We start from the raw sequence: 14,308 nt of genomic DNA on the forward strand, positions 1-14,308 counted from the left end.
CCGACGCTGCCCGTTCCTGAAAGTGGGTCGCTTTTTAAAGCCCACGCTCACCGCTGACGTCATCCGCGCTTGCGCAGCTTTACCTTCCTCCTCAGGTACTCTCCAGGTAGGTCCGAGGGGCTCGGCCTACCTACAATGGCTGATCCTCCGATCTCCAGTCGTATGTCGATCACGAGCACTCCTTACTCCCGCTCCGCTGCTTGCACCGATGCTGCCTGCTCCTGAAAGTGATGAGTCAGCATGTAAGAATGAGATGGCATGCCTGGTTGAGTGATGCCACAAATTCAACTTCCCACTAAACGTCAACAAAACCCAGAGGGTGATCAATGGGAGGGCAAGTCAGGAGAACCAGGTGTCAGTTCTCATAGGTGGGTAGGAGGTGGAGAGAGCGAGTGGCTTTAAATTCCTGTGAGGTACCATTTCAGACAGAGTTGCCTTGGGTCTAGATGCAACTACAAAGAATGCACGCCAGTGTCTGTACTTTCTTTTTTTTTAAGGAGGTTCAGTATGTCATTGAAGACTCTGACAAAGTACTACAGATGTACAGTGGAAACCATTCTGACTCACAGAATGGTACAGAAACTCCAACACCCAGGATGGCAAGAGGCTATACAGTGTGGTGGACAGCCAATACATCATGGGAACAGCTTTCCCCACCATCGAGGACACCCAACTACAAGAGGTTGTTAGAACATAATCTACAGCACATTACAGGCTTTTCAGCCCACAGTGTTGCACCAACCATGTAACCTACTCTAGATACTGCCTAGAATTTCCCTACCGCATAGCCCTCTGTTTTTCTAAGCTCCATGTACCTATCTAAGAGGCTCTTAAAAGACCCTTTTTAGCTGCTTCCACCACCGCTGCCAGCAGTGCATTCCACGCACCCAGCACTCTCTGTGTGAAAAACTTATCCATGGCATCTCCTCAGTACCTATTTGAAAGCACCTCATGTTAGCCATTTCAGCCACTGACTATCCACACGATTGATGAGCCATTTCAGCCACTGACTATCCACACGATTGATGAACCTCATCATCTTATTCACCTCTATTAGGCCACTCTCATCCTCTGTCACTTCAAGGAGAAAAGGTCAAGTTCACTTAACCTATTCTCATAAGGTACACACTCCAACCAGTAAACATGCTAGTAAATCTCCTCTGCACTCTCTCTATAGCATCCACATCCTTCCTGTAGTGAAGTGACCAGAACTGAACACATTAATCCAAGAGGGGTCTAACTAAGGTCTAATATAGCTGTAACATTACCTCACCACTCTTGATTTCAATCCCACAATTGATGAAGGCCAACACACCATACGTCTTCTTAACCTGCAGAGCAGCTTTGAGAGTCCTATGGACATGGACCCCAAGAACTCTCAGATCCTTAACACCGCCAAGAATCTTACCATTTATATTATATTTTGCCTTCAAATTAGACCTAGGTTCTTGACATCTCCAAAGATCTATCCTAAGCCCAACATTTAGATGCAACTACAAATGCGGTATAAGAGGAATAGATAGAGAGGACAGCCAGTGCCTCTTCCCCAGGGCACCACTGCTCAATACAAGGTAAGTGGTGGTAAATTCAAGGGTGTTATTAGAGGAAGGTTTTTTACTCAGAGAGTAGTTGGTGCGTGGAATGCACTGCCTGAGTCTGTGGTGGAGGCAGATACACTTGTGAAATTTAAGAGACTACTAGACAGGTATATAGAGGAATTTAAGGTGGGGGGATATATGGGAGGCAGAGTTTAAGGGACAGCACAACATTGTAGACCGAAGGGCCTGTACTGTGCTGTACTATTCTATTCTATGTTCTGTAAGAGCGGCTATATTTCATTGGAGTTTGAGGGGACTTGATATGTCACCAAATACTTGAGCAAATGTCTACAAATGTACCATGGAGAGCATTCAAATTGGTTGCATCATTGCCTGGAATAGAGGAGCCACAGCACAGGAACAGAAAAAGCTGCATGAAGCCTGCTCCATCATGGGCCTCCCCAGTATCAAGGACACCTTCAAAAGGCATTGCCTCAAGAAGGATGCATTCATCATTCAGGACATGGTCTCTTCTCATTGCTACCATCAGGGAGGAGTTATGGGAGTCTGAAGGAACATATTCAATCATTGAAGAACAGCTTCTTCCCCTCTGACATCAGATTTCTGAATGGACCATGAACCAATGTCCACTAGCTCACTGTTTTTTGCTCATTTTTACACTACTTGATAACCATTATTTGGACCTTGCCCTCCTCTGAATTCTGCCTCATTCGGAAGTACAGGAGGACAAAGACCCAAATATAACATTTCCACAACAGTTTCTTCACTCCCATCGGGTTCTTTAACACTAACACCACATCTAACTCTTTCTCTTCTCCACAATCCAGGAAAGCCTCATCCCCTCTCCCATCAGGTTTCTGATTGGACCATGAACCTGTGAACACTATCTCAGCATTTCTTTTTTTGACATTATTTATGTTGTAATTTATAGTATTTTTATGTTTTTACCCTGTACAGCTGCTGAAAAACAACAAATTACTCAACAGCTGACATCAGACATCAGTTTCTCATTGAGGGATCAGCAGAAGAAAATGTGAGCTACTCTCCACAAAGTAAGGAAGCCTTGCTCTAACCATTCATTCCATCATCTTACATACATGTGAAGATACTGAAATGAGCCTACTGTGTAAACCATTTCTCTCCATACCCCCTGATCCCTTTAGCCACAAGGGCCATATCCGAAAAGGCCATGGCATTGTGGATAATGAAGTAGGTTTTTGGATCATTACAGCCCATAACCCTCCAGTCCTTTCCTGTCCATATACCTATCCAATTTTTTTTAAAAATGACAATATCGAGCCTACCTCTACCATTTCTACCAGAAGCTCATTCCACACAGCTAACACGCTCTGAGTGAAGAAGTTCTCCTTCATGTTACCCCTAAACTTCTGCCCCCTGTCAACCCATGTCCTCTTGTTTGGATCTCCCCTACTCTCAATGGAAAAAGCCTATCTACGTCAACTCTATTGATCCCCCTCATAATTATAAATACCTCCATCAAGTCCCCCCTCAACCTTCTATGCTCCAAAGAATAAAGACCTAACTTGTTCAACCTTTCTCTGTAACTCAGGTGCTGAAACCCAGGTAACATTCTAGTAAATTTCCTCTGTACTCTCTCTATTTTGTTAACATCTTTCCTATAACTTGGTGACCAGAACTGTACGCAATACTCCAAATTTGGTCTCACCAATGCCTTGTACAATATTAGCATTACGTCACAACTCCTATACTCAATGCTGTGATTTATAAAGGCCAGCATACCAAAAGCTTTCTTCAACACCCTACCCACATTCCACCTTCAGGGAACTATGCACCATTGTTCCTAGATCACTCTGTTCTACTGCATTCCTCAATGCCCTACTATTTACCATGTATGTCCTATTTTGATTAGTCCTACCAAAATGTAGCACCTCACACTTATCAGCATTAAACTCCATCTGCCATCTTTCAGCCCACTCTTCTAACTGGCCTAAATCTCTCTGCAAGCTTCGGAATCCTACTTTATTATCCACAACACCATCTATCTTAGTATCATCTGCATACTTAATCCAATTTACCACCCCATCATTCGGATATTAATGTATTTGAGAAACAACATTGAACCCAGTACAGATCCCAGAGGCACACCACTAGTTACCGGCCTCCGACCTGACAAACAGTTATCCACCACTACTCTTTGGCATGTCCCATCCAGCCGCTGTTGAATCCATTTTACTACTTCAGTATTAATAGCTAACAATGGAACCTTCCTAACTAACCTTCCATGTGGAACCTTGTCAAAGGCTTTACTGAAGTCCATATAGACAGCATCCACTGCTTTACCCCAGTCAACTTTCCTAGTAACCTCTTCAAAAAATTCAATAAGATTTGTCAAACATGACCTTCCACACACAAATCCATGTTGACTGTTCCTAATCAGACCCTGTCTATCCAGATAATTATACATACCATCTCTAAGAATACTTTCCATTAATTTACCCACCACTGTCGTCAATTGCTAGGTTTACTCATAGAACCTTTTTTAAACAATGGAACCAAATGAGCAATACACCAATCCTCCGGCACCATCCCTGTTTCTAATGACATTTGAAATACTTCTGTCAGAGCCCCTGCTATTTCTACACTAACTTCCCTCAAGGTCCTAGGGAATATCCTGTCAGGATCTGGAGACTTATCCACTTTTATATTCTTTAAAAGCGCCAGTACTCCCTCCTCTTTATTCATCATAGTTTCCATAACTACCATACTCATTTCCCTTACACAATTCAATATCCTTCTCTTCAGTGAATGCCAAAGAAAAGAAATTGTTCAAAATCTCCCCCATCTCTTTTGGCTCCACAAATAGCTGTCCACTCTGATTCTCTAAGGGACCAATTTTATCCCTCACTATCCTTTTGCTATTAATATAACTGTAGAAACCCTTTGGATTTATTTTCACCTTACTTGCCAAAGCAACCTCGTATCTTCTTTTAGCTTTTTAAGATTCTTTTTACATTCTTTATATTCCTCGAGCCCCTCATTTACTGCATGCTACCTATATTTTGCCTGTATTGTAGATCTCCCTCTTTTTCCAAACCAAGTTTCCAATATCCCTTGAAAACCATGCCTCTCTCAAATCGTTAACCTTTCCTTTCAACCTAACAGGAACATAAAGTTTCTGTACCCTCAAAAATTCACCTTTAAATGACCTCTTTTTCTCTATTACATCCTTCCCATTAAAAAAATTGTCTCAATTCACTCCTTCTAAATCCTTTTGTATCTTCTCAAAGTTAGCCTTTCTCCTATCAAAATTCTCAACACTGGGTCCAGTCCTATCCTTCTCCATAATGATATTGAAACTAATGACATTGTGATCACTGGACCCGAAGTGCTCCCCAACACATACCTCCGTCACCTGACCTATCTCATTTCCTAACAGGAGATCCAACGCTGCCCCTTCTCTATTAGGTACCTCTATGTATTGCTGCAAAAAACTATCCTGCGCACATCTTACAAACTCTAAACCATCCAACCCATTTACAGAATTGGCTTCCCAGTCTATGTGTGGAAAGTTAAAATCTCCCACAATCACAACCTTGTGGTTACTACAATATCTGCTACCTCCTTACAAATTTGCTCCTCCAATTCTTGTTCCTCATTAAGTGGTGTATAATACACCCCTATAAGTGTTATTACACCTTTCCCATTCCTCAATTCCAACCAAATAGCCTCCCTAGACGAGTCCTTTAATCTTTCCTGCAAAACTACCACTGTAATATTTTCTCTGACAAGAAGTGCAACACCTCCCCCTCTTGCCCCTCAATTCTATCATACCTGAAGCAACTAAATCCAGGAACATTTAGTTGTCAATCACACCCCTCCTGCAACCATGTTTGAATAATGGCTACAACATCATATTTCCAGGTATCAATACATGCTCGAAGCTCATCCACCTTTCTTACAATGCTCCTAGCATTAAAATAGATGCATTTAAGAAACTCTCCACCTCTTCCTCTCTGTTTACCCCTAATGATGCAATCAAATTTATTATCTTTTTCTTCCTTCTCCTCTACATCTTCGGTCTGAGCGCTCCCCTTCTCTATCACCTGCCTATCCTCCCTCACACACTGTCTACTAGCTTTCTCTATTTGTGAACTAACCTCTTCTCTCCTAGTATCATCAAATTTGATTCCCACCCCCCAACCATTCTAATTTAAAGCCTCCCCAGTAGCCTTCGTAAATATCCCCACCAGGATTTTGGTCCCACTAGGATTCAAGTGCAACCCATCCTCTTTGTACAGGTCACACCTGCCCCCAAAGAGGTCCCAAAGATCCAAAAACTTGAATCCTTGCCCCTTGCTCCAATTTCTCAGCCACACATTTATCCTCCACCTCATTCCATTCCTACTCTCACTGTTGCGTGACACAGTCAGTAATCCTGAGATTATTACCTTTGCGGAGTCTTCTCAACTCCCTATATTCTCCTTTCAGGACCTCTTCCCCTTTCCTACCTATGTCATTGGTACCTATATGCACCACGACCTCTGGCTCCTCACCCTCCCACTTCAGGAAATCTTGGACGCGAACAGAAACATCCCGAACCCTGGCAGCAGGGAGGCAAACTACCATCTGGGTCTCCTGTCTGCGTCCACAGAATCACCTATTTGACCCCCTAACTATCGAGTCCCCTATTACTACTGCCCTCCTCTTTCTTTCCCTACCCTTCTGAGCTACAGGGCTGGACTCTGTGCCGGAGGCACGGCCACTGTTGCTTCCCCCAAGTAGGCTGTCCTCTCCAACAGCACTCAAACAGGAGTACTTATTGTCAAGGAGTACAGCCACTGGGGTACTCTCTAGTACCTGACTCTTCCCCTTCCGCCTCCTAATCGTGACCCACCTGTCTGCCTCCCGTGGCCCCGGTGTGACCACCTGACTGTAACTCCTCTCTATCAACTCCTCACTCTCCCTGACCAGGCGAAGGTCATCGAGCTGCATCTCCCGTTCCTAACACGGTCCCTGAGAAGCTGCAGCTTGGCGCACCTGGCGCAGATGTGGATGTCCGGGATGCTAGGAGACTCCAGGATCTCCCACATCCAACACCAAGAAGAACAAGCTGCCCTCACACTCATAATTCCCCCTTTCCTCAAATAACAGGAAAAATTGAAAACTAAACCTACTTTGCCTCGCCCGTTTCTGCCTAAGCCCGTTGAGCCAAAGCCCTTAAGCCTTCACTCTGCCCCCGGCTCATTCTGCTGCCCGCTGTATAAGGCTGTGTTCCTTTTAAATCTCCCATGCTTCACTGCCCAACATCATACGCCTGCGCAGTCCTGCCTCTCTTAACCCCGACGAGAAGAAAAAATCAAAATGGTTCCCGCAGCACCCCCTTCTGATTCTCAGACTTCCTTCTCCAAATTAAACATGGTATAACAAATATAATCTTCCTCAGGTGATGTTAGATCAGCACCATTAATAGCCCATTTAAGTTCAGATAATGTTAATTCAACATCCAAGCAGGAATTGGAACTTTCTTTTATCTTGATCCGCAATGTTGTGCCGAACCAGCTAAAAGGCAAATAAAAAATACCCAAACACTAATCCCTCCTACCTACACCATGTCCATATCCCTCCATCTTCCTCACATTCATTCTAAACACTAATCCCTCCTACCTACACCATGTCCATATCCCTCCATCTTCCTCACATTCATTCTAAACACTAATCCCTCCTACCTACACCATGTCCATATCCCTCCATCTTCCTCATTCATTCTAAACACTAATCCCTCCTACCTACACCATGTCCATATCCCTCCATCTTCCTCACATTCATTCTAAACACTAATCCCTCCTACCTACACCATGTCCATATCCCTCCATCCTCCTCACATTCATTCTAAACACTAATCCCTCCTACCTACACCATGTCCATATCCCTCCATCTTCCTCACATTCATTCTAAACACTAATCCCTCCTACCTACACCATGTCCATATCCCTCCATCTTCCTCACATTCATTCTAAACACTAATCCCTCCTACCTACACCATGTCCATATCCCTCCATCTTCCTCACATTCATTCTAAACACTAATCCCTCCTACCTACACCATGTCCATATCCCTCCATCTTCCTCACATTCATTCTAAACACTAATCCCTCCTACCTACACCATGTCCATATCCCTCCATCTTCCTCACATTCATTCTAAACACTAATCCCTCCTACCTACACCATGTCCATATCCCTCCATCTTCCTCACATTCATTCTAAACACTAATCCCTCCTACCTACACCATGTCCATATCCCTCCATCCTCCTCACATTCATTCTAAACACTAATCCCTCCTACCTACACCATGTCCATATCCCTCCATCCTCCTCACATTCATTCTAAACACTAATCCCTCCTACCTACACCATGTCCATATCCCTCCATCCTCCTCACATTCATTCTAAACACTAATCCCTCCTACCTACACCATGTCCATATCCCTCCATCTTCCTCACATTCATTCTAAACACTAATCCCTCCTACCTACACCATGTCCATATCCCTCCATCTTCCTCACATTCATTCTAAACACTAATCCCTCCTACCTACACCATGTCCATATCCCTCCATCTTCCTCACATTCATTCTAAACACTAATCCCTCCTACCTACACCATGTCCATATCCCTCCATCTTCCTCACATTCATTCTAAACACTAATCCCTCCTACCTACACCATGTCCATATCCCTCCATCTTCCTCACATCCATTCTAAACACTAATCCCTCCTACCTACACCATGTCCATATCCCTCCATCTTCCTCACATTCATTCTAAACACTAATCCCTCCTACCTACACCATGTCCATATCCCTCCATCTTCCTCACATTCATTCTAAACACTAATCCCTCCTACCTACACCATGTCCATATCCCTCCATCTTCCTCACATTCATTCTAAACACTAATCCCTCCTACCTACACCATGTCCATATCCCTCCATCTTCCTCACATTCATTCTAAACACTAATCCCTCCTACCTACACCATGTCCATATCCCTCCATCTTCCTCACATTCATTCTAAACACTAATCCCTCCTACCTACACCATGTCCATATCCCTCCATCTTCCTCACATTCATTCTAAACACTAATCCCTCCTACCTACACCATGTCCATATCCCTCCATCTTCCTCACATTCATTCTAAACACTAATCCCTCCTACCTACACCATGTCCATATCCCTCCATCCTCCTCACATTCATTCTAAACACTAATCCCTCCTACCTACACCATGTCCATATCCCTCCATCTTCCTCACATTCATTCTAAACACTAATCCCTCCTACCTACACCATGTCCATATCCCTCCATCTTCCTCACATTCATTCTAAACACTAATCCCTCCTACCTACACCATGTCCATATCCCTCCATCCTCCTCACATTCATTCTAAACACTAATCCCTCCTACCTACACCATGTCCATATCCCTCCATCTTCCTCACATTCATTCTAAACACTAATCCCTCCTACCTACACCATGTCCATATCCCTCCATCCTCCTCACATTCATTCTAAACACTAATCCCTCCTACCTACACCATGTCCATATCCCTCCATCTTCCTCACATTCATTCTAAACACTAATCCCTCCTACCTACACCATGTCCATATCCCTCCATCTTCCTCACATTCATTCTAAACACTAATCCCTCCTACCTACACCATGTCCATATCCCTCCATCCTCCTCACATTCATTCTAAACATCTCTTCAAAGCCTCTAATGTATTTGTATCCACCACCAAACCAGGCATTGATTTTCAGGCCTCCACCACTCTCTGAGTAAAAAACTTACCCCTCACATCCTCTTTGAATCTCCCCCCTCTCACCTGCAATGCATACCCTTTGTTACAGACACTTCAACCCTGAGAAACACAGAACATAGAACAAGGAATATTACAGCACATTACAGGCCCTTTGGCCCACAATGTTGTGCCAATCCTCAAACTCTGACTCCCAGATAACACCCACCTTAAATTCCTCCATATACCTGTCTAGTAGTCTCTTAAACTTCACTAGTGTATCTGCCTCCACCACTCTCAGTCAGTGCATTCCACGCATCAACCACTCTCTGAGTGAAAAACCTTCCTCTAATATCCTCCTTGAACTTCCCTCCCCTTACCTTAAAGCCATGTCCTCTTGTACTGAGCAGTGGTGCCCTGGGGAAGAGGTGCCAGCTATCCACTCTATCTATTCCTCTTAATATCTTGTACACCTCTATCATGTCTCCTCTCATCCTCCTTCTTTCCAAAGAGTAAAGCCCTAGCTCCCTTAATCTCTGATCATAATCCATACTCTCTAAACCAGGCAGCATCCTGGTAAATCTCCTCTGTACCCTTTCCAATGCTTCCACATCCTTCCTATAGTGAGGTGACCAGAACTGGACACAGTACTCCAAGTGTGGCCTAACCAGAGTTTTACAGAGCTGCATCATTACATCGCGTCTCTTAAACTCTACCCCTCGACTTATGAAAGCTAACATTCCATTAGCTTTCTTAACTACCCTATCTACCTATGAGGCAACTTTCAGAGATCTGTGGACATGTACCCCCAGATTCCTCTGCTCCTCCACACTAGCAAGTATCCTGCCATTTACTTTGTGCTCTGCCTTGGAGTTTGTCCTTCCAAAGTGTACCACCTCACACTTCTCCGGGTTGAACTCCATCTGCCACTTCTCAGCCCACTTCTGCATCCTATCAATGTCTCTCTGCAATCTTCAACAATCCTCTACACTGTCTACAACACCACCAACCTTTGTGTCATCTGCAAACTTGCCAACGCACCCTTCTACCCCCACATCCAGGTCATTAATAAAAATCATGAGAAGTAGAGTTCCCATAACTGATCCTTGTGGGACACCACTAGTCACAACCCTCCAATCTGAATGTACTCCCTCTACCATGACCCTCTGCAGGCAAGCCAATTCTGAATCCACCTGGCCAAACTTCCCTTGATCCCATGCCTTTTGAGTTTCTGAATAAGCCTACAATGTGGAACCTTGTCAAATGCCTTACTAAATTCCATGTAGATCACATACACTGCACTACCCTCATCTATATGTCTGGTCACCTCCTCAAAGAACTCTATCAGGCTTGTTAGACATGATCTGCCCTTCACAAAGCCATGCTGACTGTCCCTGATCAGACCAGGATTCTCTAAATGCCCATAGATCCTATCTCTAAGTATCTTTTCCAACAGCTTCCCCACCACAGACGTAAGGCTCAATGGTCTATAATTACTCGGACTATCCCTACTACCTTTTTTGAATAAGGGGACAACTTTTGCCTCCCTCCAATCCTCCAGTACCATTCCCGTGGACATCAAAGACATAAAGATCCTAGCCAGAGGCTCAGCAATCTCTTCCCTTGCCTCGTGGAGCAGCCTGGGGAATATTACGTCAGGCCCCAGGGACATATCTGTCCTAATGTATTTTAACAACTCCAACACCTCCTATCCCTTAATATCAACATGCTCCAGAACATCAACCTCACTCATATTGTCCTCACCATCATCAAGTTCCCTCTCATTGGTGAATACTGAAGAGAAGTATTCATTGAGGACATCACTCACTTCCACAGCCTCCAGGCACATCTTCCCACTTTTATCTCTAATCGGTCCTACCTTCACTTCTGTCATCCTTTTGTTCTTCACATAATTGAAGAATGCCTTGGGGTTTTCCTTTACCCTACTAGCCAAGGCCTTCTCATGCCCCCTTCTTAAGCTCCTTTCTTGCTACCCTATATTCCTCAATAGATCCATCTGATCCTTTCTTCCTAAACCTCATGTATGCTGCCTTCTTCCAACTAACTAGATTTTCCACCTCACTTGTCACCCATGGTTCCTTCACCCTACCATTCTTTATCTTCCTCACCGGGACAAATTTATCCCTAGCATCCTGCAAGAGATCCTTAAACATCGACCACATGTCCATAGCATATTTCCCTGCAAAAACATCAACCCAATTCACACCCGCAAGTTCTAGCCTTTTAACCTCATAATTTGCCCTTCCCCAATTAAAAATTTGCCTGTCCTCTCTGATTCTATCCTATTTCATGATAATGCTAAAGGTCAGGGAGTGGTGATCACTGTCCCCCAGATGCTCACCCAGTGAGAGATCTGTGACCTGACCCAGTTTGTTGCCTAATACTAGATCTAGTATGGCATTCCCCCTAGTCGGCCTGTCTACATGCTGTGACAGGAATCCATCCTGGATGCACTTAACAAACTCTGCCCCATCTAAACCCTTGGAACTAATCAAGTGCCAATCAATATTAGGGAAGTTAAAGTCACCCATGATAACAACCCTGTTATTTTTGCACCTTTCCAAAATCTACCTCCCGATCTGCTCCTCGGTATCTCTGCTGCTACGAGGGGGCCTATAGAATACCCCTAGCAGAGTAACTGCTCCTTACCTGTTCCTGACTTCCACCCATACTGACTCAAAAGAGGATCCTGCTACATTACCTATCCTTTCTGTAGCTGTAACAGTATCTGTGTTGCCTTTATGGCAGTTATTTAGTTTATAATATTTTCGCTTAGTAATTTATTTGTTAGTATCTTCTAGTTAGAATTAGAATTGTTTAAAGTATATTCATTGCCTGTAAAATATATCAGCATGCAATGACATCACATCCGGTTTTGCCGCGTCTTGTGGGAAAATACTGGTTTGGGATCGACGCAAGGGTGGGGGCTCGCACGAGGCAGACCCGAGCAAGAAGTTGTTTGTAAGCATTAGAAATCACAGTGAGAGCAACGCTGTAAGTTAATAGATAATCGATATGTTGAATTAAAATGTTAATGCCGATCCTGTTAAAAGTAACGACGATCGATAATGTTTATGTTTTCATTAGTTAAACAGTTACAGATAGTTTGAGTTGAAGTGTATTTAAAGCGGTCCATGGTGTAGGCTGTATGCTGCACTTTAAAGCAATGCAGTTGTAGTTTACTTTTACAAGTATTTACAATGTAAATGTGATATCAAGAAGGGAACAAATACTGTATCAATCTTGTATTGTTTTATCAACAGTTTTCACCATATGTTAATGTGAAGAGTGAACAGTAAATGGTTAATCTTACGGCGACCTTGTTCTCATTGACTACGGTTTATCTTGGCATTTCATTACACCCGAGCGAGAACGCTATAGTGAAAAAGCGGCATTATCAGGTGTTTCAAGTGCTGCAATGTCATCTCGATCCAGCATCAAGTCGATGCCACCCAGCGACAAGGGCAGTAGGGCATCATCAAGTAAGGCCGCCCAGGCAAGAGCTAAAGCAGATGCCGCCCATGTGCGGGTGGACTACGGCAAGCGAGCAGCAAAATTGAAAATGGAAGGGGCCGCCAAAGAAGCCGAAATCCAGAAGGAAAAGGCTGCCAGAGAAGCCGAAATCCAGTTGGAAATGACAAGGATATTGGCAGAGTTGGAAGTGCTGAAGCTAGAAGGAGAAGAAGAAGCTGCCAAGGTGGAAGCAGAGTACATAGAAGAAGCTGAAGGACTGCATAATCTGACCGACGTAAGATCTACTTCAGAAAGGACCAGATTGGAACGCACAAGCGACTATGTCCGATCTCAAATAGACAGGAAGCCTCGTCCTTCCTCTCCGTACGTATTTGATAACATCCCATGTCATGAGGAACCTCAGGCAGACCCGATTGCATCACATCCATATGATGAAGACAATTTACCCTCGCAACTCCGCGATGAAGTCAAGAATGAAAGAGCTGATGACAAATACTTCTTGACACCAAACTTACAATATTTAGGGAGAAGAGATGCAGAGGTCAAATTCAGGATAGCAAATTCCATAAGAAATGTACGCCCTCAGTCATATACGCGCTAACGTATTTCCCCAGCCCGCATGCCACTTACAGTTGATCCCATGATGCAGTATTTAGCACAACGAGATCTCGTCACTTCGGGACTGTAGCAGTTTGACGATAAACCTGAAAATTACCGTGCATGGTACTCCACATTCACCAACGCTATCCACGGAGTCCAGCTCAGAGCAACTCAAGAGTTGGATCTTATGGCAAAATGGCTGGGAAAAGAATCATGCGAACAGGTGAGACGCATACGTTCAGTGTACATCAACAAACCCGAGCTAGCCTTAAGCAAAGCATGGGAGAGACTTTGGGAGGGCTATGGGGCCCCCGAAATTATCGAAGCGGCGCTATATTGACGTCTGGAAAACTTTCCTAAGGTGTCAGCCAAAGATCACATTAAGTTAAGAGAACTCAGAGATTTACTCATGGAGATCCAAGGTGCCAAAGAAGATGGCTACTCAGCTGGTCTAGTATACCTAGATACTCCATCCGGGATTAGACAAATCGTGGTCAAACTTCCATTTGGGCTGCAGGACAGGTGGCTGTCTGTTGCCTCAGAGTACAAGGAAGACCACGATGGTCGATTTCCTCCCTTTAAGCACCTCACTAAGTTTGTGTGCAAGGAGGCGAAGAAGCGAAACGACCCTAGCCCAAGGGTGGGCAAACTTTTTGACTTGAGGGCCACAAAGGGTTCTAAAATTTGACGGGGGGGGGGCCAGACCAGGAGCAGATGGACAGAGTGTTTTGGTAATACACCTCATAAGAGAAAATAAAATATCATGGGATATGTAGAAAACATGTGCTTTAATTTCAATTGAAAATGAACAAATGCATTACAACAAAATATCTGTCTTTGAAGTCCCATGGTATTTAGCTATTTATTGAAATGACTTTTA

The 14,308-nt window shown here is 44.0% G+C and overlaps 1 protein-coding gene across 1 annotated transcript; it reads left to right on the forward strand.

The window, feature by feature from the left end:
* Positions 1–500: 500 nt before the first annotated feature.
* On the forward strand, positions 501–14,042 carry LOC132393820 (uncharacterized). Its single transcript, XM_059969212.1, has 3 exons — positions 501–682; positions 2,517–2,611; positions 12,618–14,042. Exon 3 carries the CDS (start codon positions 12,773–12,775, stop codon positions 13,427–13,429), a length of 657 nt encoding a protein of 218 aa, XP_059825195.1. The 5' UTR covers positions 501–682; positions 2,517–2,611; positions 12,618–12,772; the 3' UTR covers positions 13,430–14,042.
* Positions 14,043–14,308: the final 266 nt, after the last annotated feature.

This window comes from Hypanus sabinus, chromosome 1 (genome assembly GCF_030144855.1).
Source record: "Hypanus sabinus isolate sHypSab1 chromosome 1, sHypSab1.hap1, whole genome shotgun sequence".
NCBI lineage: Eukaryota > Metazoa > Chordata > Chondrichthyes > Myliobatiformes > Dasyatidae > Hypanus > Hypanus sabinus.